Raw genomic sequence first — 26,385 nt, 5'->3', positions numbered from 1 at the left:
CCTTCCTAACCTGCAATCTTCTTCCTGACCTCTCCGCCCCCACCCCCACTCCGGCCTATCACCCACACATTAACCTCCTTCCACCTATCGCATTTCCAGTGCCCCTCCCCCGAGTCCCTCCTCCCTACCTTTTATCTTAGCCTGCTTGGCACACTCTCCTCATTCCTGAAGAAGGGCTCATGCCCGAAACGTCGATTCCCCTGCTCCTTGGATGCTGCCTGACCTGCTGCGCTTTTCCAGCTATATTCAATTTGTTAGTCAACAATATTAGATCTGTTTGGCATGTTGCATAGAAATCTACCCATTCATTCAGAAAGCAGTAGATCTCAACATCAGAAAAAGTGGTTGGTTTGATTTTATAAATCTCCTATTTCTTCCCAAAGTATACTTTCTGCAATTTTAGCAGTATAGCTCGACTGCTATATAGATTCTCCTGCTCCTTGGATGCTGCCTGACCTGCTGTGCTTTTTCAGCAACACATTTTCAGCTCTGATCTCCAGCATCTGCAGTCCTCACTTTTGCCTAACAAATTGAATATATTCAGATATAGGAGCAAAAGTTTCTTGAGGGTTCCCCTGTGTCTTTTTAATGCGTAGGTCACTGGCTGGTCAGCATTTATTGCCGAGCCAGAGTTGCCTTTCAAAGGTGGTGATGAGCTGCCTTCTTGAACTACTGCAGTTCACGTGCTATGGGTTGACCCACGATGCCCTTAGGGAGGGAATTCCAGGATTTTTATCCAGCAACAGTGAAGAAATAGCTTTTGCACTCTCCTTTGAACCAAGGTTCATCTCTTGGCTTGATAGTGATAGTTAGCTGGGGAAATGCCAGGCAGTGAGGTTGCAGACTGTGCTGGAGTATAAGTCTGCTGCTGCTGTTGGCCCACAATGTCTCATGGATGCCCAGACTTGAGCTGCCAGATCTGTTTGAAGTTTATCCCATTTAGCACACAACTCTATGGAGGCTATTCTCAATGTGAAGTTAGAACTCTGTCTCCACATGACTGTGCGGTGGCCACTCTTTCTGATACTCGCATGGACAGATGAATCTGCAGCTGGCAGATTGGTAAGGATGAGGTCAAGCATGTTTTTCCCCTCTTGTTGGTTCTCTCACCATCTGCGGCAGATCCAATCTAGCAGCTGTGTTCTTTCGGACTCAACCAGCTTAGAGTGACTCGGCGGCAGCACTACATGTAGTGGACATTGAAATGCCCCACCCAGAGTACATTTTGCACCCTCAATGCTTCCTCCTAATGTTGATCAACATATATGAGTACTGATTCATCAGTTGAGGGAGGACTGTCCATGGTAACCAGCAGGAGGTTTCTTTGTCTATGTGGTCATGAGGTCAAGAGCCAATGTTGAGGATTCCCAGAAAAACTCCCGCTTAACTGTATACCATTGTGCTACCTGTACCTCTGCTGGGTCTGTTCTGCTGTTGGGACAGGACATATCAAGGGGTGGTGATGGTCATGGTGATGTCTAGAAGATTATCTATAAGGTATGACTCCGAGAGTATGACTATGTCAGGCTGTTGCTTGACTAGTCTGTGAGTCAACTCTCCCAATTTTAGCATTAGCTCCCAAATTTGCCAATTGGATAGAAAATTGGCTTGATGGTAGGAGACAGAGTGGTGGTGGAGGATTGTTTTTCAGACTGGAGGCCTCTGACCAGTGGTGTTCTGCAGGGATTGGTGCCGAGTCCACTGTTGCTTGACATTTATATAAACAATTTGGATGAGAATTTAGGAGGCATGGTTAGCAAGCTTGTGGATGACATTAAAATTGGTGGCATAGTGAACAGCAAAGAAGGCTACCTAGGGTTACATAGGGTTCTTGAGCAATTGGGTCAAAGGGCTATGGAGTGGTAGATGGAGTTTAATTTGGATAAATGTGAGGTTTTGCATTGTGGTTAAATGAACAAAGGCAGGACTTATAAGTTAATGGTAGGGTCCTGGGTAGTGTTGTAGAACAGAGAGACCAAGGGGTTCAGGTCCATAGTTCTTTGAATGTTGCATCACAGGCAGACAGTGTGATTAAGATGGCATTTAGCACGTTTGCCTTCATTGTTCAGACCACTGAGTATTGCATTTGGAATATCAAGTTGTTGTTGTACAAACATTGGAGAGTCAAAGAGTGTGGTGCTAGAAAAGCACAGCTGGTCAGGCAGCATCTGAGGAGCAGGAGAGTCAAAGTTTCGGGCATAAGCCCTTCATCAGGAAGGTTAGTGAGCCCATTTTTGGAATACTGTGTACAATTCTGGTCCCCCTGCTATAAGAAGGATATTATTAAATTGGAGATTGTGCAGAAAAGACTCACAAAGAAGTTGCCAGGATTGCAGAGCTTGAGTTATAAGGAGGGGCTGGATAGGCTCAGACTTTTATCACTGGAGCGTAGGTGGATGAGACTTGACCTTATAGAGGTTTAGAAAATCATGAGGGACATAGATAAGATGAGTAGCAAAGATATTTTCTCTAGGGTAAGGGAGTTCAAAACCATAGGGCATATTTTTAAAGTGAGAGAAGAAGGATTTAGAAGGGACCTGAGGGGCAACTTTTCACAAGAGGATGGTTCGTGGCACAATGAACTACCAGAGGAAGTGGTAGATACAGGTACAGTTCCAACATTTAAAAGACATTTGGACAGTATATTAACAGGTAAGCTTTAGAGGGATATGGGTCAAATGGAAGCAAATGTGATTGGCATGGACAAGTTGGACTGAAGGGTCTGTTTCCGTGCTGTGCGTTGGTGAAGATGACTTTGCAAGGTCAACAGGGTGTTTCTTTTCTGTGGGGAGGTCGATGCCCGGTGGTCCATCTGGTTTCATTTCTTTTTTGAGACTTCATAGCGATTGATAGGGCAGTTGAGAGTCAACCACATTGCTGTAGGTCTGGAGTCATATGGACTCCAGCTTATGATGGCAGATTTCCTCCGTTGAAGGGATTAGTGAGCCAGATGGAATTTTTTCAATTATTGATAATGGTTTCATGGTCATCACTAGGTTCTTAATTCCAGATATTTTTTAACAAATTCAAATTCTACCATCTACCATTCAAACCTGGGTCCCCAGAACATCAGCTGAGTTTCTGGATTAATAGTTGAACAGTAATATCACGAGGCCTTTACCTCTCCATTAATTCATTTACACTATGTTTAAGTTATATCAAGGACAACAAGCTACATTTATAGGGAGCAACACTAGCCAATTTTCAACTATTGCTCTGTTGCATTTTAAGCACTGAAAGCAACACATTTGTCTGCCTATCCAATGTATTTAGCTGTGCTCATCACAATGCATTGTACAGAATAGAATTGTAAAGCTTTGAAAAGCTATGAAAATGTGCAAGCCTAAAAGGGTTTGAAGATAATCATGTATACAAAAGGATCTAAACCATTGAACTATGATTAAAACATCTTTGTGCCCTTCCTCTCCTGAATGAACCTGCATCTGGAAAAATAATTCATTTTTAAAAGTAGAAATCAATGCAATTTTAAATATTCTAGTGACACCATTTTATGAGTTTCCTTGGATTGTCCAAAATCAAAAAAGCAAGGCTTGGTGTTATTTTCAGAAATAAATTTAAGGCTTTCAGCCCATAATGTAGCAAAAATAACAGTAAGATATAAATGGTGTAAAAGCTCTGCTTACCACGCCTGGGAAGATTTTTTCGAGTTTCTCTACAGCAGCCAATGCTTTAGGTTTCCCACCATCAAAGCAATCTTCAAACTCATACAACGACTGCCGTACTGGGTTAGAATAGGACACTTTTGCATTGTCTACAAAAGTGATCTGCCTTACACCCCAGCCCTAAAGAGAATAGATAATAAACTATTTCAGAAGGAAGACAGTCTAATCAAGAAATTTGTTATGTAAAGCAGTAGTGCATTTAATGCACTAACGTCACATGGATGACAGTGGTTCCTGAAGTCAGCTCAGCACTCCCTTATCCTGGGCAACTGGAATAGACAATAAATGCTCTCCTTACCAATGAAACACTCACTCCAGAGGTGAGCAATGGAGACAGTTAATGACAGTAATCAGAAACTCAAGACATTGACTAATTCTCTCCTAAAGATTCTCTGCAATTTTCAACACTTGCATTAAATTAAACAAATGCAAAAGAATTAGAAGGACATAGAAAACTTATTGAATTTAAAACAAAAGGTTATGTTCTGGAGTGCACCAGTGATAGGACCAGGGTTAATAACAACATTCAAAGGCATTCGGATCTATCTCTACAGAGGAAGTAAACTGTGGAGCAATGGGGAAAGGGCAGAGAAGCAAGTCTAATTGCATATCTCTTCCAAACAGTCAGCACCTTAACAATGGGCTTTGTGGCTTTTTTCAATGAGATTCAATAACATTTTTTTAAGCAAGTTTTTATTTAAGCCTAACCTCATCAACACGTTGCAGTTGCATGGAATAAATATCATACTCACACTTAAAACTCAAGCATGCATATAGTTGATGAAAAATAATTATTTTAAAATAAGGATGCTCAGCCCAGCAGGGATGACAAATGAAATGCTTTAAATCATATCCCACTGGTATTGATTATAGATTATACAACAGCTAACAGAAGATAAATGTGCACTTTTAATTAATTGATACTCTTAGAATTTTGACAGTACTTTATAAACTGCTAAACAGATTGATACATGCTGCCAAACATACTCAAGATTTACAACTTGATGGTGCATGGAGGTTGCAGTATATAAATCACTTTAGGTTTTCTCTCATAGGAATTTTGTAGTAAGAAACAAAATTATAATTTTAAAACAGTTTAATCACAGAAATCCTGATCTGACTGCAACAGGATACAAGTTTATCTTGGGTGGTGGCACAAAATGAGAGGTACCGGATTAACCAAAAGGCAAACAGACAACAAATGCAGTTTGTGATGAAAATCATCTTAAGAAAAAAAAACGCAATAGTAAAACATTAGCAAATAGTAAAACTCTTACCATTAGAGTCCGTGCTACATTGCAGCCCAGTGTACCAGCTCCAAGCAGCAAGCACCGAGTAGCCATAACATTTTCCAGACCAAGGGTTGGGACCAGACGCCAACGCATTAATTTAAGATTGAGATCAACTGATGATTCAGCCAGTCTTCAATAGAATAGAAAAACGATAATATATCTGAGTTCAGAAAAATATCTTCCTGAAACAATATGATCTGCTTCTTATTTACAGATATCCAGATTAATTTAAAAGCATATTTTTGCAATGTTGTCTACAAAAAAACATGCACACCGCGAATTTCTCAAATGGTAATTATCAGCTTAAAATAAAGCTTGGCTGTTTTAAAAGCTTCAATACTCAATATTAGACTCACTGCATGTATGCAATTTAATGGAAATGTCACATTTAAAACAATGTCTACAGATCTTGGAAGAGGCATCCATAATATGCAGGGTGATAAAGATGCCTCTGCTTGAAGACTGTTCACTTTACTGTGATATTTTACTTGGAAATTTTTTTTTGATTATGTAATACATATCAGATTGACTAATCATTAGGTATATGCTTAGGTATGTCACTGCTACTCTCTCCATGTATATGCAGATCCAAAAGGATTAATGCTGAAGGCTGTAACAATTTCATGAGTGATTTGGGATAAGGAACAGGATACATAGTAGCCAAACCTGTTGACAATACAACGATGGGAAAGAAATAAGCTGTGGGATGAACTCAAAGAGTAGGCAGTGGAAAAATGGAGATAAATGAATGGGTGAAAAATGGCAGATGAAGTATAATATGGGAAAATGAGAGGTTGTCCACTCTGGAAAGAATAGAAATGTTGAATATATTGCAAATGAAAAAATACTGCAGAATGCTGTAGTACAGAGGCATCTGAGTGCCTGTGTACATGAATCTTAAAATGTTAGATGTTGGTTGCAGCAAGTATTTTGGAAAATAAACGTAATATTGGCATTTGTTGGAAGGGGAACAGAATATACAACTAGCAAACCCTTGCTGCTACTGCAGAGGGCGTTGGTGAGACTGCATCGAGAACAGCATGTACAGATTTGGACTCCTTATTCAAGGAAGGATGGACTCACATTAGAGGCAGTCTAAAGATGATTTACAAGGCTGATTCTACAGACAAAGTATTTGCCTTATGAGATAAGGTTGAGAAGTTTGTGCTCTCTTATTGAAGTTTAGGAGAGTTTGACATGACTTTAATGAAACATTAAAGATTCTGACCAATTTTTGACCTTTTAGAAAAAGAGTTTAGGACTATTGGAGTCTGGCAGGAAATTGAAGGTTAGATGATGTGCTGTTGGACATCAAGGTGATCCACAATGAAAACATTTGCAGCAAGTGCTTGTAGTTCAAGGGACTTCAGACATGAGTTGTGGACCTGGAGCCTGAGTTGCAGACATTGTGCCACATCAGGGAGGGAGGATGCTCCTCGACGTATGCTCCAGAAGGTAGCCACGCCCTGCAGATTGGGCAATCTTAACTAGGTCTGCAATTAAGGACAGGAGAGCATGGTTATAGATCAGGTAGAAATGGCTCAAGAAGCCTCAGTCCCTTGCAATCCATCTACAGGAGAACAAAGACTGTAGAGAGGATGAGTGAATTGACCACAACACCATAATACAAGGAGCCATTCAAGTTGGGGGAGGAAATCGTAATGTATCCTTGAACAAGACAGCAAAATTAGGGGGAAGAGATAATATTCTCTGCAGAGGTAAGTGCAAGTGCTGAAAGCTGTGCTGCCAAGGTTAAGGCCATTTGCTTGGGACTGCACTAGAACATGGAAGGGCAGGGAAGGAGAGAGATCCAATTGTTGTCATCCAGGTTGGTAGCAACAACATTAATAAGAGTGGAAAGGAGGCTATGCTGCAAGATTTTCAACAGTTGGGAGGTAAATGAAAATATAAGGAGATAGTTTCAGGATAACTGCCTGTGTCACAGATGGAGCATAAATAAATTCACGGAGTTAAATGTGTGACTGAAAGATTGGTATGCGAGGAATGGGTTTCATGTTTTGTTTTAAAAACATGCATTAATTGGACGTGGGTATTGCTGGCTCGACTAGCATTTATTGCTCATCCCTAGTTGCCCTCAAGGTGGTGGTGATGAGCTGCCTTCTTTAATGACTGCAGCCCATAGACTGTGCATAGACCACGTTGCTGTGAGGGAAGGCATTCCAGGAGTTTGACACACTTAAGAAATGACAATTATTTCCATGTCGGGCTTGCAGGGGAACTTGGAGACGGTGGTGTTTGCACGTATCTGTTGCCCTTGTTTACCTAGATGGAAGTAGCTGCAGGTTTGGAAGAAACTGTCTATGGAGACTTGTGAAGTTACACAGTGCACCTTGCAGGTGGCATACAATACTACAATTGGAGTTTAGAAGAATGAAACAAATAAGATTCTTACAGGGCTTAATGGGAAGATGCGGAGACGTTGCTGCTCTTGTGAGACAGTCTAGGACGAGCGGGAATAAGGAATAGCCCTTTTAAGAGAAGGAGAATTGTTATTTTTCTCAGAAGGGACTGAATCTGTGGAATGATTTATTGTAGAGGGCTGGCGAGTCTGGATCATTAGTACACAGACAGGAGGCTGGAAGGTCAACGCAGGCCAGGTAGCATCAGGAGGTGGAGAAGTCGACATTTCGGGTGTAACCCTTCTTCAGGACTGGGAGTGGGTGTAGGTAATCTGAAGAAGGGTTACACCCGAAATGTCAACTTCTCCATCTCCTGATGCTGGCTGGCTTGCTATGTTCTTCCAGCCTTCTGCCTGTCTACTTTGGATTCCAGCATCTGCAGTGTTTTTCTTTCTAACCGAGTCTGGGTCATTGAGCATATTCACAGTCGAGAGACAGATTTCTAACCAGTAAGGGAATCAAGGGTTGTGGGGAAAAGGTAGCAAAGTGGAGTTAAAGGTTACCAGATCAGCCAAAATGAGCCAAATGGTCAAGTTCTGTTCCTATGTCTGAGGGAGTTCAGGTTACAATGAGGTCAGCCATGATCTTAGTGAATAGGAGAGCAGGATCAAGGGTCCAAATGGCCTACTTCACATGATCTACTGTAGACTTTCTAACATGTCTGAGTAGTTTATATGAGGATTCCTGATTCATATCCAAGCCTGGATAAGAGATGCTAATTTACCTCTTTGGATCCATACATTCACTAAGATTAACCATCCTCGGACCCAGGCTTCCTTTCTGATTTTTCTCCCAACCAACACATTTCGGACAATCTGTAAATTCATTGTAAGTAGGTTAGGGTTGCCCAACTTTGAAACTTCGAAATTAAAAAACACAATGGTGAGAATTTACAAGAAATCATTTAAAGAAATAAACTTAACATTTTGAGGAATCATTGCCTAAATGAAACTAAGAAGTGGCCCCATCTGAGCCCCAAACTCTGTCTTTCAGATGATCAATCTGTTCATTTTCTGTTTTTCACTTCAGCATTCCACTATTTTCTTTTCTTTATAAACAGGTTTGGCTTTTCTCCTGACAGCATTACAGTTTTTTTAAACTGATCTTGGCAGGGTGGCACGGTGGCTCAGTGGTTAGCACTGCTGCCTCACAGCACTAGGGACCCAGGTTCAATTCCCGCCTCGGGCAACTGTTTGCACATTCTCCCAGTGTCTATGTGGGTTTCCTCCGGGTGCTCCGGTTTCCTCCTACAGTCCACAGATGTGCAGGTTAGGTGAACTGGCCATGTTAAATTGCCTGTAGTTAAGTGCATTAGTCAGAGGGGAATGGGTCTGCATGGGTTGCTCTTCGGAGGGTCGGGGTGAATGGGTTGGGCTGAAGGGCCTGTTTCCACACTGTAGGGAATCTAATCTAAAAAAATGTCTAAATGTTTAACAGTTTCCAAATTTATAAAGGTTTAGAACTGCTGAATTTCATTCTAGTATAACTCTTGTTGCTGAAACACCAGGAAGTGCTTTAATGCACTAAGCATCCTTAGTTACACAACATTCTTATCTTTCAATCTTCCCAATACATGGCAAAGGTTCCAGAAGTATGTATTTTCACCTATTCTGAGCTCAGTGATTTTATCATTAAGTATTATACCCACAATTGCCTTGTTGTGTTAATCAGCTTGTCTATGAATTTGACTATTAGCCCCAGTCACTCTGCACACTGGGATGAGATGGCTTTTTTTTTGTTTCCATAAAATGCACATGATTGGTAAGCCATGTAATATTCAGGAATATCGATGCAACAATTCAAGGGTGTCCTGAATTTGCTATCCATTTGTATTTCCAATAGGTGTGCAGCTATTAAGTCACAGGAGATTCAACTATTTTATCATGCAGCAGACAGAAAGGAGTGATCAGTAACACAATGTCACCACCTACTTCCATGAATAGTGCATCAAGAAATCTTTAATGGTATTGAGAACACAGCAGAAACTTTTAACACTCTTTTCACTTCATTGGCCTGGAGTTTGCAGCCAGATGTGAATCAAGGGCACTCAATGATGACCTTGAAGAAAGCAATCTTCTAGAGGATGGTTTTCCCTTCTCCCAATACCAATTCCAATCTGGCACCCAGTCAAAAGTATGTCTTTGTATGCAGCAGCAATGATGTCAATGGGCTGGTAGACAACCAATCGTCTTGCAGTAGTCATATTCAACAAACCAAGATGTTAAAAAAGCAATTCCTATCCTTCACTTTTAATTTAAAATCTCTGATAATCTACTAAGAATCATTTATTTAACTAAAGTAATCTTCGCAAAATAAGATCTCTCTTAAATGGGCCAGTGAGTTTGTTTAGTAATAATTCTGAAGCTACTATGCACTTAAAAATCCACTTACATTTGTTCTACCAGGCTTAACATTTCAAGGTATATCAAAAGGTGGGACCTAAACAGAGTCGAAGTAGGTGCTCTCTTTGATTCATGACTGTCTCTTTCAACCCTGTTCATGGTGAATTTTGATACCACTATTGCAATAATACTCCAATTACCATATACGCTTATGAAAGAAACTTCATTCAACTCTTCTCAGCAGTCCTGATCTTTAATTACCTGTGACTGATGCTGTCTGTGGAAGTTTTACTTCAAAGATGATGCTGTGCTGGGTGTCCCTGACTCCTTGCATAGTTCGGTCTCTGAAACAGAGAACTTCAAGTGTATCCAGAAAGCTGCCCCTGAGATCCCAAAGAAAAGTAACTACTGAATTATTCCCGAAAAGAAATAAGATTTTCATTTACATACTATATTTCATGACCTCACAATGTCCAAAGTACTTTACAAACAAGATATAGTAAATGTTGTAATGCAAAAATCACAGCAGTCAACTCACACCACACAAACAGCAATATGATAATGAGCAGACGATGGTTTGGTTGAATTTTAAATGTTGGTACAGAGGCTGGGGAAAGCTTCTTTGTTCGCCGTCCTAATAACACCATGTGATCTTTTACACTTACCTGTAAATACAGATGAGACTGTAGCTTATCGTCACACCTTAAAAATGGCACTGTCCGACAGTACAGCTCTCCCTCAAAATTTCATTAAAGCGGCAGCTATATTTTATGTTTTAAGGCTTGATGATGGGACTTGAAGCCTCAGCATTCATACATAGACACCAAAGTGCTGTCACTGAGCTGCGGCTAACACTCAACATTTGAAAATAATGAGAAAGGCCAACGTTAACATCTTTTGGAACTTAAGGCGTCAAGATTAATGACAAGTTAACAGAAAGTAACGACCGTGAGAGTGTACAGGGTTGTCACAATTATCAGAATTTTTAAAAAATGCAAGATGTTTTATATTAGTGCATCAGTAACATCAGAAAAGCATCTTGCATCTATAATCATAAAAAAGAAATAATAGTTCTTTATTATGAGGGAAGCAAGTTATTTTCAAACAGCAATTAGGCATTTTTTTTTATTATCAACACTGCTAATAAAACCCTTACGACTGTTAAAAGTAATGAGGCAGCAAGCAAAGCTCTCTCTCTAGATTTGAGGCGGCAGCAGCAAATTAGCAAATACAAGTAAAATTAAATGCTAGATTCTGAACCAAACAGAAAATGTTGGAGAAATTCAGCAGGTCTGGAAGTATCTGATGAGAGAGAAACAGAGTTAACATTTCAAACCCAGTAAGACTCTTCTTCAAAGCTCTGTTCTGAATCCCAGTTCTGAAGAGTCGTCATACTGGTGAAACAATAATGCGGTTATTCTCTCTCCAGAGAGCTAGATTAGCAATGGACACAATATAAGGAAGCAATGCAGGGTGGGGAGGGGAAAGATGGCAGGGAGTACTACTCACTGATGGTCACAAAATAAACTAAATGATGTATTTTTCACAGACATAATGAGTAAAATTTGACAACTGCTACAGAACAATTCATACCAGCTGAGCCACATGAATTAGCTTTACAATATTATCCATTTCACATCAAATTAACAGTTGCCTTTTATTTTGTATATTACCTTCTAAATGTAGGTTTGTTTTCCTTTAATTAACAACCCTTTTCCTGAAAAAAATCCTTTCCAAAACACACATTAGAAAAGGACAATATAAATGATAAAATAATTACTGTACCAGTTGTAGGCTACAAGCATCAGGAAGTTTCGCAAAGGCCATCCTGGATACTGGGTTAATGTACAAGGATCATAGACACCAATTGTAACCTACAGAAAAAAACAACATTTAACAGGAAGTAACTGCAAAAGCATTCATAAGAAATGAAAATGATAACAGTAACAGTTTAAAGTAGTTTGTTACAAGTTGGTACTTTAGAATTCAAAATGTTCCCATGGATACTGAGGAAATCTTCTTTATTAGTCTTCATAATAATGCCATAGCATCTTTTACATTAACCTGTAAATACAGGTGAAACTAGCTTATTGTCGCAGCTGAAAAATAGCACTGTCCGACAGTGCAAGTCTCCCTCTAAAATTTCACTAAAGCGGCAGCTATATTTTATGTTTAAGTCTCGATGATGGGACTTGAAGCCACAGCATTCATACCTAGAGACCAAAGTGCTGTCACTGAACTGCGGCTAACATTCAACATTCAAACATAACGAGAAAGACCCATCATTATCCCCTTTTGGAACGTAAGCTGTCAAGATTAGTGACAAGTTAACTGAAAATAACAACCGTGTAAGAGTGCGTGGCCTTTCACAATTTTCAGAATTTAAAAAAAATACATGTTGCTATTACATTTATAAGATAATTGGATATTTTACTAAATTCAAATTATTTTTTAAAATTGCTAAGTAATGTACTCTTGGCAGCCCACAAGCCTACCCAGAATTCAGGTTTTTTTAAAGCTGATTGTGCTCACTTTAAACACTTGCAAATTTGAAATCTTTGGTAAAAAGTTAAATAGTTTAGCACATGCATATGTTATACAAATAGAGGGTGATTTTCATATTTGCCAATGTACAATCAGTGAACTTTGTTTGGAGGAGCAAGATGGTGGTGGTCACTTTCCTTTGCAAAGTGTTGAGTACTGGCTGAGAATTTGAATGGAACAATAAGTACAAGAACTTCCTGAACTGCACAATTTAAGGAATGACTATTCAATGATATATTGCTACATGTACAAAGTTAAAAATCACACAACACCAGGTTATCGTCCAACAGGTTTAATTGGAAGCACACTAGCTTTCGGAGCGACACTCCTTCATCAGGAGGTAGTGGAGGGCTCAATCCTAACACACAGAATTTATAGCAAAAATTTACAGTGTGATGTAACTGAAATTATACATTGAAAAATTGATTGTCTGTTAAGCCTTTCATCTGTTAGAATACAGTGATAGTCTCACTTCTTTCATGTGTAAATCACAAAACCTTTTTTATGAAAAAGTTGCATTCTCAGGTTAGCTGTTAACAATGGTGATAGCTAGACAATATGTTGAAGGTGTTGGCCCCTGTGTTCTCTGTCTATGCCATGATGTTTAGATTGATTCTAATCTAAAAAGTGAGATAACGGGGTTTAACATAAATTAATGCAGTTTTTGAGCTCAGAGTTCTACATGAATGCATGCAGTTTTTGAGCAAAGTACAATGCAACCCTGCAAATACAAATTCACCCCACAGCAGGGTGGCACAATGGTTAGCACTGCTGCCTCACAGCGCCAGAAACCCAGGTTCAATTCCCGACTCAGGCGACTGACTGTGTGGAGTTTGCACATTCTCCCCGTGTCTGCGTGGGTTTCCTCCGGGTGCTCCAGTTTCCTCCCACAGTCCAAAAATGTGCATGTTACGTGAATTGGCCACGCTAAATTGCCCGTAGTGTTAGATGTAGAGGTAAATGTAGGGGAATGGGTATGGGTGGGTGCGCTTCGGCGGGTCGGTGTGGACTTGTTGGGCCGAAGGGCTTGTTTCCAGACTGTAAGTAATCTAATCGAATCTAAAATATATGTGTGCATGTGGGTCTTTGTTGGTCTGTGTGTGTGTGTGTCTGTCTGGGTTGGGGGTTGGGAGTGTGAGAAAGTGTGTGTATGTGTAGTGAGTGCAGAGTGTCTTAAGTCTGTGAGGGGGTACATGTGAGAGTGTGTCTCTATCTGTAAGGGTGTGTGTGGGTGTCTGTATACACACATACACATGGACACACATACACGCACACTGACACCCACACTGTTGGAATATAACCTGGTGTTGTGTGATTTTTAACTTTGTACACCCTAGTCCAACACCAGCATCTCCAAATCATTGCTACATGTATGCAGTGTTATTTATAGTAGAACAAGTTGAACTTGCTCAGACAGGCACCTCTATGTCAGATCAAGTGATTGCATCACTGCAGAGGGTATCTACTTGACAGATGAATGATTTCAGCAAGAAAAGGTTGAATGCCATTTACAAAGTTACACAGAGTCACACCCAGTATGAACAAGCTGCTCAGAAAACTCAAAACCATCTTCAGTCACCCAATCATTTCTCCACTATACATCTAATCCTTGGATGTAAATTTGTACCTTGGTCTGACCTTTGAAAAATTCATTCCAGTTTCTCAAAGAGGCCAACGAAACAGAATCTTCCTTGTACTTGACCAGAAAATAGGGAACTGCCGTAACTTCCTCCTTTTGACAAAGTTCATCATAAGCATCTTGCAATGCCTGGATCTGTTCAGATAACAGCATAAAAGAAATCAGCAAACCAATACATGCAGTTTTACTTCAGACTTTACATTGATAGAATTTGCAAGACAGCACCACAGGAGCCCCTCTGGCCAGGGTAATGGAGTACTGTCATCAGCTGCTTCATCAATGGCCTTCCTTCCTTTCAAACAGCTGAAAATGGGATGCTCGATAAATACTACACAACGTTCAGTTACATTTACAGTTAAATGTATTTCTATGCTTTCGTACAGTGGAAACTGGTTAGTGTCAGGCTTCAGCTGGTAAATGGAAAACAGCTCACAGAATTAGAGAACGATTACAGCACAGGAGGAAGCCAGTCACCAAGTCAGGTCTGTGCCAAATCTGAGCAACTCAGCTGATCTCAATTTCTGCCCTTTTCCTGTAGCTCCGCAAATTTCCTCTCTTCAGGTACACATGCAGTTTCAATTCGGACAAGACAGATATGAGGCAATGACCATGTCCAATAAGAGATAATCTAATCCCCTCTCCATGAAATTCAACAACATTACCATAATTGAATCCCACATTATCAAAACCCGGGACATCATCAATGACCAGAAATAAAACTGGCCTAGCCATGTAGTTATTATGGCTACAACAACAGGTCAAAGGTTGAGAATTTCTACCAGGAATAATTTATCTCCTGACCTACAAAGCCCGCTGAGGACCTACAATGCATGAGTCAGGAATTAGGGTGTCACAGAATGCTGTCCTCTGTGGCTGAATGAGTGCAGTTCCAACAAAACACAAGGAACTCAACACCATCCAGAAAAAAGCAATTGTCACTCCACTGACCACTTCAACCATTCACTCTCTCTACCACCAGTGCAATAGAAGAGTGGAGATCTACAAGATGTACTGCAGCAAATACCTGCCACTGAGAAGAACAAAGCGGATGCATTACAATATTTAAACTCTCCTGCAAAGCACGCACTGTAATGTGGAAATACATCACCATTTCTTCATTAATGCTGGATTAAAATGTGGGGGTACTAATCCTCAGATGGGCTAAAACAATTTGAGAAGATTGCTCGCTAGCAACTCCTTGAGGATAAGGAAGGACAACAAATGCTGACCTTGCCTGTGATACCCATCACACGAATAAAAACTCAAACTGAATTTTTACCTCAGGGAGCAACTGAAGATTCAAGCCCAATTTTAAGCCATTACATTAGCACTAGTAGTAAAATGTCGTTCTGGAAAAACACAGCAGGCCAGGCAGCATCCGAGGAGCAGGAGAATTGACGTTTTGGGCATAAGCCCTTCTTCAGGAAGAAGGGGGGATTATGCCCGAAATGTCGATTCTCCTGCTCATCGGATGTTGCTTGGCCTGCTGTGTTTTTCCAGTACGACATTTTTCTACTCTGGTACTCCAGCATCTGCAGTCTTCACTTTCTCCCCCTAGTAGTAAAAACCCACTTCAAAGCATAATTCCACAAATGGGAGGATAGACAGCAGGAGTCTTGCTCACTTGATAGTTCACGCGTACATCCAGTAATTAACCAAACAACACAAACCGTACAGGTCTGTGTGTTCAGTTTCAAATCCATGCCAGCTGAGCTTTTTAAAATCTAGATGTCAGACCTGGAGATATGAGACAGGACAAAGTTCCCACTTTGAGCACTATTCAATTACCTCACAAAAGCTGCAAGCTTCAGATGCTTAGAGAGTAAAGTATTGAACCCCTGACCTTTTTCCTCTAACCCATCAATCCTGCCAAGGTTCCATTCACCTACCAGTAGATCGTCCAGCCTCTGCACCCCTCTTGGAGCCATCCCCTTCATGCACAGTCACTCCCTTCCCTTCCCCAATTTCTGCATTAATCTCCACCTGGTTCATCACCTTCCTCGTTCCTTCCCACTTGCCTGCCCTCTCATGATCCCCCTTCCCCCGATCCCTAAGCTTCACTTTCACCACCCACAATCTCAGTCCCTTAGCTTCCCTACCTGCAGTCTCCCCACTCTCCACCAGCTCCTTTCTCAATGCCCTTGTTCTCCCTTAGTTCAGTGTTTACCTACTAAATACCTACCACTTCTATTTTCTGTCTCCTCTATTTGAGTTCCTCCTGTCTCTACATCTTTCCCTATTTCTTCACCTTTACCTACTTGCCAGCAGGTGCTGTTAAGTCATTACATCACATTCAGAAATACACATTTTTAAAAATTCACTCATGGGATGTAGATCCCGCCAGCTGGACAACACTTATTGCTCATCCCTGGTTATCCTTGATATGATGGTGACGAGCTGCCTTCTTGAATCACTGCAGTCCATGTGCTTAGGTTGACCCACAATGTCATTAGGGAGGGAATTGCAGGATTTGACCCAGCAATAGTGAAGAAACGGTGATATGTTCCCAAGTCAGGATGGTGAGTCTTGGAGGGGAACCTTCAAATGATAGCATTCCTATGTACCTGCTGCCGTTATCCTTCTAGATGACAGCAGTTATGGGTTTGGAACGCACTGTCTAATGAGTATCCTTTAAGTGGTACACACTGCTCTTAGGAAGCCATTGGTGATGTAGGAATTGGATGCTTGCAGATATGGTGCCAATCAAACAGGTTGCTTTGTTCTGGATGGTGTCAAGTTCCTTCAATGTTCTTGGAGCTGCACAGATCGAGACAAGTGGGGGGTATTCCATCAAGCTCCTGACTTGTGCCTAACAGATGATTGCATAGGCTTTCAGGAGTCCTAGCCTTTGAGCTGGTCTTGTAGCTAAAGTAACTTTAGAGCTAGAATTTCTGGTCAATGGTAACCTCCAGGATGCTGATCATGTGGGATTTAGTAGTAGTAATGCCACTGAATTTCAACGGGTGATAGTTAGACTCTCTCTTGTTGGAAATGGTCATTTGTGACTCATGTTACTTATCACTTTTCAGCTCTTGCCTGGATACTTTCTAGACCTTGCTGGCTTTGGATGTGGACTGCTTCAGCATTTGAGTCATTCTGCAATACTCTGACCTTCTGATGGACGGAAGGTCATTGATAAAGCAGCTGAAGATTGTTTGACCTAGGACAATACTCTGAGGAACACCTATAGTGATGTTCTGGAGCTGAGATGATTGATCTCCGACAACCAGAATCATCATCTTATTTGCCAGTGATGAATCCAACTAACAGAGCTTTCCCAGTGATTTCTGTTTTGCTAGGGCTTCTTGAAGACACAATCAAATGCAACCCTGATGTCAAAAGCAGTAACTCTCACCTGACCTCTGGATTTCAGCTCTTTCATCCGTGTTTGAACCAAGATTTTAATGAGGTCAGGAGCTGAGCGGCCTTGGCAGAAGCCAAATTGGGTGTCACTGAGCAGGTTGTTGCTGATCAAGTGCTGCTGATAGCACTGTTGACAACACTTTCAATTACTTTACTGATGATCGACAGTAGATTGATGGAGTGCTAACTGGCCAGGTTGGATTTGTACTGCTTTCTGTACAGGGCATACCTTGGCAATTTTCTACACTGTCAGGTAAGTATCAGTATTGCAGTTTTACTGATAGAGCTTGGCTAGGGGAGTGGCAAGTTCTGAAGCACAGATATTCAGTACTATTGCTGGAAAGTTGTCAGGGCCCATAGCCTTTGCAGTATCCAACCATTTCTTGATGTCACATGGAGTGAATCAAATGGCTGAAGATTAGCACCAGCAATGCTAAAGGACCTCTGGAGGAGGCTAAATACAGCTGTCAAGGTGAAAATATTCACCAGCAATGGTATAAAAGCATTAGCTGAGTGGGGAAGAGAAGAAAACTGATAAGAATCTTTCTGTAAAAGCCTATCAATATAATTAGCTATTTTTATCCATCACACATTTATAGCACAGCAAAGCGATTTCGTAAACCATTCACCTCTCAGGTTCACCAATTTCAAAGAGTGAAAGCAAGAAGTCATTTCATTAAATAATAAAATTATATCAATTTTATTCAAGATTTTTGAGTAATATTTTCAAAATGAGAAATGTACCGACAGGTAAGGCTGAATTTTATTAAAATGAATTAAGACAAACTCAAAATATGTTGCCAGTGTCTGACTTTGAGGCAGAAGCATTATTAAAATTTGAAAAGTGTTTGATGAAGAAGGAAAAGATTCACATTGTGGCTTCCCTTCTTAAATACCTGACAGGTGGAGAACTTTTCCGCCAAGCTGGCCGGTTGCTGCGATATGGTTATCCCCTCAGAGAAGCACAATGCTGGAAATGCGAACCAGTAGTAGAAATGATACTTTTTTAAATCCTGTAAAAGATAGTTTCAATGAAACAAGTGCGTCACGATTAACAGTATTAAAAATTAACAGCAATTTTAAACATGTAAAGTATTTCTCAATCTCACACAAACATCTAATCAACATGAACCGAGCCGGGTACTTTGTTTATGGTGTGAGGAAGCAAAATGAAAGAGGTGAACTCATCAATTATGTGATGTGTGTGAAAAGAGCAATACCCTGCCTCACCATTTTCATATATGCATTTCCAGAAAAATTATTAGAATTGTCTTGCTTCCATAACAGAGGGTGTTAAAAATCAACTTTGAGTTTCAGAATGAATTTCTGTCATAACATGGACAGAGATCAGCTAACTGAACACACTTCCAGATGATCCTCAGACCTTCCTAGTTTACATGGCTGAGACACTCATGTCTATAACTTTCATTCCCCTCAAAAGAAAACAAAATTATGCTTCCAAAGCATAAGTTTACCATTGCATAACCAGTGGTCATGTTTTCCTAGGACAGAAATGGATGAACAGAGATGAATATGATAGCAAATGGTATTTTCTCTTAGAGACTAGGTGGGTCTTGTTTATAATTAAGCTAAAGTCAGTGCAGATAGCACCCTCTCAGTTGCAACTAATGGCCTGACAGGAAATTGGGAAGGGTGGTAAAGGGAAAATTTTACAAGCATGTCAAAAGCTTAGCCAAAGTGTTGAATGTTTTGACTATGAACTCTCTTATTTACAAAAGCTTTCAATATCGCCACAGGAGTGTGGTTTCCTAGTTTAAATTGTTATTTTGCAAGAAGTCATTATTCATCTATTTGTTTAGGACTAACTGAAAACATTAAGTTTTAGTTATCATATTTTAATATAAATTTTTCAAGGTAATTAACCATTGAGGCAAAGTAGAAGCTTCACAGCTGGTAATTTACTCTGCATCATAAAATGCTCAATCTACTTAAATGACTATCGTTAAATCTTTGTCCCTTGTTAATCTGTTTTACAAGTACATATCGTTCCCATCTAAATTTAAATAATTCAGAAACTACTGCCATCTCAACCACATGCAAGATAAAAATAATTCCAAAAATGTTGGCAAGAACTATTCAAATATAATAGTCCTGGGATTAAAATACTTAAATTATCTTCCGTTTCAAATCTGAGCTCTGAAAATAGAAAACTTTTTGAGGGAGAATTCAAAAGTAGCAGACTAGGGCGAAGCTCAGGAGATTGAGAGCAAACTGAGTACTGCATTTGTAGAAGTCTGAAAAATAAATATAGGAAATGTCAAAGTGAATAAAGCGAAGTACAGGAAAGAAGCAAAACTTAAATCCTAAGTTTCTGAGCAAAGGTGGACTTTCTGGAAGAACCCAACTGAAAAAAACTTCAAACGAAGTAAGGCCTGTTTACATTTCAGTTTAAATAGTTCAACAAATTCTATATCTCTCATCTGTTAAGAAACGTTAATTGCTGATGAATAACATGGTTGGTGAAAAAAATCACAAAGAATGTTGTTTAGTTCTGGTTTCAAATATGCTTTGGACAATTTGACAGCTTGTTTTCATGGAAGTTGATCATCTGTAATGTTAGTTTTCCCAACTGTTTATTAAAAGTTAGATAATTAAACAAATCAGCAGAGTTAACTATGTACTTCATGATTATTTGAGCTATTTCAAAATTTGACAAAAAACAATGGTGAGATTTTAACTCATTCAAAACCAACTATTTGCAGAGATGAAATAAGGTCAATGTGTGCAACAAAAAATAAGTTTGATTATTGTAACTGTATAGATACGTAGATAGGCTAAGGAGATGTTCTTGCTTTAATTTTGATCACAGGTCTCAGTTCTGATTTAGAGGGAGATAATCAAGTCGACTCCAAGATCAGAATACAATTTCAGCTGAAACTACAGTGCCATGCTCTGACAGCATTGCAAATATGAGAGATTGCCCTTTAGATAAACAAAGAACCTATCTAGTCTACTGGTTTAGGCTGACATTGAAGATCACATACAATGATTTGAAAAACATCAGATATCACCACCAAGATATATGTGCACCATTCACATGCCAGGTGAAAGTGAGAACTGCTGATGCTGGAGATTAGAGTGAAGAGTGTGGTGCTGGAAAAGCACGGCAGGTTAGGCAGCATCAGAGGAGCAGGAGAATCGACGTTCCGGGCAAAAGCCCCACATCAGCCATTCACATGCCAATTGAATTCTAGCACCCCACCCCTGAGATACAAGGTCATGGGTTCAAACCCAACTCCTAAGACTTGAGCAAACAATCTTGACTTAGATCATCTCAGCACAATACCAAGTATGTATTTAATTTTCAGAAGTGCACTTTGAAGTACCATATCATCTGTCTGTGCACATGGATGTAAGAAACACCCAAGCCAGTACTTGAAGAGCAGGATTTCTTTAGGACTCCAGTGAATATTCTTTTATCAATCCAAAACTCAAATCAGACGCATTGGTTAATTGATGTTTATGGGACACTAGCTGGTATATTTGTCCAGCTGACAACAGTGACTACAGGTCAAAAGCAATTAATTGGCTGTGAAACATTTTGTGATTCCTTGGGACCATGAAAGGAATGCATTCTACTTCTGCCTGACAGTGTCTATGTAAACATTCTTTTTACTGCTAAACATAAATGAACTGCTCATATAACACATTGCTAAAGAGATCTTTGATATTGTCCTAAAAATGTAGTTGCATATCAATTTTTTTTTAAAAGTGTGAGTTGGTCTGATAAGATAAGCAACTGAATAAATGCATCTCTACAAAATTACAACAGTTATGTGTAACATTGTATAAGGAAACTGATCCTGAATTATGAATAATAGGAATTAATTAATCACGTCTTAGAACGGAAAACAGATTTAAAACTTGCTTATAGTTTCCGCTAACATATTTTCATAGTCTTCTATGAAATGACAATGTATTATATTGTGATCTTTTAAAATAAAAAGATACTTACTGCAAAAGTCAACAAAAGAAACGTATTCAACAAAGAAGGATCTTCAATTGCTCTGCCAGATTTTATAGCATCCCAAATCTGCAAGAGATAATGTGACATGAAGCAGGACAAACATTGATTGGAGAATAGTTCTCAACCAAAGATGTACTACAATGGAGTTCAATTTGATGAATTCTCAGCACACAAACACATGGCTGATAAGCTAAATAGACCATTTCAAGATTACATGATTTAAATTATAGGTGAAAATATTTCACAGCGTCCAGTTTCAAATATATGTATAGAGAAGGAAAGGGCGAAGCATAATTTCACTCCCGCTGCTCTTTTATATACTGTGCCTAGTAACTAGGAGTCAAAAAGTCATAGAGTCATAGAGATGTACAGCATGGAAACAGATTTGGTGCTGGAAAAGCACAGCAGTTCAGGCAGCATCCAAGGAGCAGGAAAGTCGATGCTTCGGGCATAAGCTCTTCATCAGGAACTCATGATGAAGGGCTTATACCCAAAATGTCGATTCCTCTGCTCCTCAGATGCTTCCTGACCTGCTGTGCTTTTCCAGCACCACACTTTTTGACTCTGATTCTAAAACATCTGCAGTCCTCACTTTCTCTGAGTAACTAGCTTGGTTCATCTTTGGTACGACATTTTACTCTGTAGTAGCTTACACTGCTACCATAAGAGAATCACTTAAAATAAAAACATTAATTCTGATCACATTAAATTCATGTTGGAGTTACAGCACTGATTTGTGGTCTCTCGTAAACAAAGTAACAAAAGTTTGTGAAAAGGGCAATTGAGTTAACATAGTTCCTAAGTATTTAATTATCAATGCAAATTTGGCAAATCTGAGTTCACAAGAGGCTATCAATTCACAATCTGGTATCACACAAGACATCATCTGCTCTCTCTACATTCTAAGTATGGGTAAACAATCACAACCATCATTTTTGTCATTCAGGGCAGATGCTCACCTCTTGTTTTTGTAGGACAGCTTATCCAAACCATGTAAGGTAAATGGCAGTAAGGGACTAAGGATGACTTTCCTCAAGGAATATTGAAGTAAATAAATTAAATTTCTAAAAATCTGACCAACACCCCTTACATTTATACATCTTAAAAACACAAACACCTGACCATCAATGAAGAAAGAATGTTCTCTTTTGAAACTCACCTCCTTTCCCACTTGCTCGAGCAAAGCCTTTTTATCAGTGGATTTAAATGACTGGAAGGTGTTGGTATTATACAGAGTGCCGAAAGCAGGGCAACACCGAGGTGGGGTCACAGCGTTCCTAGTGAACATGCAAAATTATTTTCTTACACCAGTAAGAAGAATGTTGATAGCACTTTACTTGCTCCAGATGCATGATATTTAGCCTGAATTCAACTATACTTCTGAAGGTCCCTTAATTATAGACCGAAGAGACCCATTAGGTCATTGAACAATGTTGACTATATTAATGACTGACAATAAAATGGAGCTTGAAAGAGTTTCCTGGTAGACAATGTTTTCCTGCAAGTGATAATTGACAAATGGGCTTTTGCCCGAAACGTCGATTTTCCTGCTCCTCGGATGCTACCTGACCGGCTGTGCTTTTCCAGCACTACTCTAATGTAGAAAATGATATTATTGCCACAAGTACATTTCAACTAATGCACTGAATTTGACAGTGTTTACTCATGAAATACACAAAGTTCAATGCAGACTTGACAGGGTAGATACAGAGGGGCTGTTTCCCCTTGGAGGAGAGTCTCAGACCAGAGGGAATAATCTCAGAATCATGGGTTGCACATTTAAGGCAGCGATGAGAAACAATTCCTTCTCACCGAGGGGAGTAAATCAGTGGCCCACATTAGGCATAGAGGTGATGTCTGTCTTCACTAAAATAGCCTAATGGCACTTGTAGTCAAGGCTCACAAACAGCACGGTCACAAACGATTGTTGGAGGGCATCTAAAAATATATCTAACAGCTTTAAAAAAAAAAGAGAAGTTTGTGGTTTCTGCCATAAATAAAGTGGCCAGGATCTCAGTTGCAGTTCTTTCATAGTGTCCAAATTGATTCTAAAGTCATGGTGATACAATAGACAAACAGCTCCATCCTGCTTTGTATTTCATTGAAATGGCAGCAGTTTCAAAATCAGAACAAAACCCTCACAATCAGCAGAACCGTATTAACGACTGAACTGAGAACAATAATAAAGACTGGTTTCAAGTGAAAATTAAGTTCCTGAACTAACAAACAATTGGTCGAGGATTTATTTAGAACCAAGTCATGGCACAGAAAATAATGCTTTCCCTGCTGAATCCTCAAAGCATTAAGAGGCATCCAACCAACAGACCACAAAATATTGAAGTTTGCTATTTTAACATTAAATTCAGCTAACAGCAAGCTTCTGGAACAAAAGTTTGGCATCTGAAGTTTCCACCATAGTCCTATTAATCAGATCTTAATTTAAAATTTTGATTTAAATTGCAATGATATTAATTGTATGGAAATAGATTTATATCAATTTTATGTTTTCAATCCATTTCTAGTGGAAATATTTGCTTTCTATTTTGCTGCTTTCACATGTGTTTCTACTGCAGGATGACATAAACAAGGAGCAACGGCATATGCAGACTTTTTTCTTCCAAATTCATACACACAGTCTTCAACAATGACATTCATCCTAGCAATTATAAAAATTAATGGCCAGGCAACCATGTTATCCTATCCAAGTCTAGACTCCAAAATGTGCATTTATTAATTGCAGTGGGAGTTGTGGTAACAGTAACATATAAAATCCCAACCAGTTTGGATTGCTAACTCTCATGGGAAGAGTAGACAGTCACTGACATGGCAGACCTGCTGTCTATGTTACTTTCATCACAAGAAGCCACCCTGCAGTATAATCGGGCTACTGATGTATAATCAACATGGAAAAGTGCGTCCATTTTCAACATTAATTTAAACCTATACTGAATATAAATATAGAAAACTTCACAGATAACACATGACTTTCAGTGCACAATAAAAATGTTTCAACCATCACATGCACAATCCCTTTGACACCTTGATCACTCCAGTTATTTGTGTATTTCAGTTCAGAACACCCTAAAATATAAAATGAAACAAAAAAGTCTATCCTTAAACCTCAAGCAATCAAAACTCAATGTTATGAAGTGGCCAGAAACTCTCTGATTAACAAATAATGAATACGGTTAGTTTAAATAAAGTTTAAAAAGGGCTTGTGACTGAGCAGAGCTGGGCTCTCGATCTAAAATTTCAGCAAAGTTTTAGCATAGGAATCTCGGTATAGGGATGTCTGCAGTTAACAAATATATCCTAATTTAGATCTGCCTATTTTAAATAAAGTTTTTATTAAAAAAAAGATATTTCAAAACATCAATAATCTGTCTGGAAAGATGAAGTTTTTGATTTTATTCAGTGGATACACACTTGACAATCTATTTCCTTTTCACATTTACCCATCAATTAACAAATGTCAGTGAGAATACAACATTTATAGTGATGTGGTAGTACAAACTAAGTTATGCTTACAAATGAGGAAAGGCTGCTGCATAAATTTATTTGCAACAACATCTTTAAAATTCATGACGTGGAGGAGCTGATGTTGGACTGGGGTGGACAAAGTTAAAAATCAGACAACACCAGGTTATAGCCAAACAGGTGTATTTGGAAGCACAGCTACCTGATGAAGGAGCAGAGCTTTGAAAGCTAGTGCTTCCAAATAAACCTGTTGGACTATAACCTGGTGTTGTCTGATTTTTAACTTTTTAAAAAATGCTCAGGGTTTCACTATCAAGGGCATTCCCATGTTGGTGAAGAACAAGTATTGATGTAATTGCTAATGTTTATTAAGTTTTTCAATGTAGTGATTCAGTTTCTCAGATAGCAATAGCTTTAGAAACAATTAAACTCACATCTACTCATACACAACTTAAAACAACTAAGCTGCACCACAGTGAGCAAAGATGAAACAAGGTGCTTTAACACTCCATCGAATGACCCCACAATTACTCACACATCAAATGCACTGAACTCCAAAGTTAGTCGAGTTGGCAGTCCAGCAGGGTCACCTTTCGAATAAAAAAATACATTTTATTTTGCTGCATGTTTTAAAATAAGTTTTATTTTAGTATAAAGCCAGTAATAATGCACGATGAGGAGAGGGGGTGGCCTTTGCAAATTAAACCCAGGACAGTGCTTTTTCCCCTCCCAGATGCTGGTACCGTTATAGTAATAGCCCCTGATGTTCCGGGGGCTCTCGTCCAGTCTGTAATCGTTCAGTTTCCTCTGAGTGAGCTCATGCCAGAAACCGGCGTCCAAAGCGCTGCTGAAAGGAGCAAACTGCAGCACCGAGCGGCCGGAGCCGGGGCCGGTGCTATCCATCGCTAAACACTTCCGCGTTGACCCAGCGGCCGCCGGGCGCGCAGTTAGTACGTCACGCCGTCCGGCACAGCCTGATGGCATCATCGTCATAGCCACACCCCCTTACTCGCGCCCCGGGGGCGGGGCCAATTGAAGGGTTGAACATCCAGATCAGACTCTTCCACCTCTTCACTGAGACTGTGCAGGGTGACTACAGCAAAACATACAACCCTTTTTTTTATGCACTCTGAATGACTCTTGAGTGCAGCAACTGACATTATGTGGAAGAAGGTGGCATGGTGGCTCAGTGGTTAGCACTGCTGCCTCACAGCACCAGGGACCCGGGTTCAATTCCTACATTGGGTGACTGTGTGAAGTTTGCAGAGTCTCCCTGTGTCGGTGTCCTGGTGCTCTGGTTTCCTCCCATGATCCAAAGTTCAGATCAGGTGAATTGGCTATGCTAAATTGCCCGTAGTGTTAGGTGCATTAGTCAGGAGTAAATGTAGGGGAATGGGTCTGCGTGGGTTACTCTTTGGAGGGTCTATATGGACCTGTTAGGATGGCTCAGTGGTTAGCACTGCTGCCTCACAATGCTAGGGTCCCAGGTTCAATTCAAGCCTTGGGTGACTGTCTGTGTGAAGTTTGCACATTCTCCATGTGTCTGTGTGGGTTTCCTCTGGGTGCTCTGGTTTCCAACCACAATCCAAAGATGTGCAGGTCAGGTGAATGCTAAATTGCCCATAGTGTTAGATGCA

General features: G+C 39.8%; 1 protein-coding gene across 2 annotated transcripts in view; it reads right to left on the bottom strand.

Moving 5' to 3' along the window:
• atg7 (ATG7 autophagy related 7 homolog (S. cerevisiae)) overlaps positions 1 to 25,731 on the bottom strand; it is a 139,792-nt gene extending 114,061 nt beyond the window's left edge. For both annotated transcript variants that reach the window (XM_043707933.1, XM_043707932.1), the window contains exons 1-11: positions 25,492 to 25,731; positions 25,284 to 25,338; positions 22,431 to 22,548; positions 21,260 to 21,337; positions 18,180 to 18,296; positions 13,909 to 14,055; positions 11,523 to 11,611; positions 9,999 to 10,120; positions 8,120 to 8,210; positions 4,961 to 5,105; positions 3,645 to 3,803 (exon numbers count right to left, since the gene is read on the bottom strand). In XM_043707933.1, coding sequence (XP_043563868.1) covers positions 3,645 to 3,803; positions 4,961 to 5,105; positions 8,120 to 8,210; positions 9,999 to 10,120; positions 11,523 to 11,611; positions 13,909 to 14,055; positions 18,180 to 18,296; positions 21,260 to 21,337; positions 22,431 to 22,548; positions 25,284 to 25,338; positions 25,492 to 25,651 — 1,281 coding nt within the window. In that variant the 5' untranslated portion in view covers positions 25,652 to 25,731. The remainder of the gene's footprint in view (positions 1 to 3,644; positions 3,804 to 4,960; positions 5,106 to 8,119; positions 8,211 to 9,998; positions 10,121 to 11,522; positions 11,612 to 13,908; positions 14,056 to 18,179; positions 18,297 to 21,259; positions 21,338 to 22,430; positions 22,549 to 25,283; positions 25,339 to 25,491) is intronic.
• Positions 25,732 to 26,385: the final 654 nt, after the last annotated feature.

Source organism: Chiloscyllium plagiosum, chromosome 18, assembly GCF_004010195.1.
Source record: "Chiloscyllium plagiosum isolate BGI_BamShark_2017 chromosome 18, ASM401019v2, whole genome shotgun sequence".
Taxonomy (NCBI): Eukaryota; Metazoa; Chordata; class Chondrichthyes; order Orectolobiformes; family Hemiscylliidae; genus Chiloscyllium; species Chiloscyllium plagiosum.
This window is presented reverse-complemented; position numbering and strand designations above follow the sequence as displayed.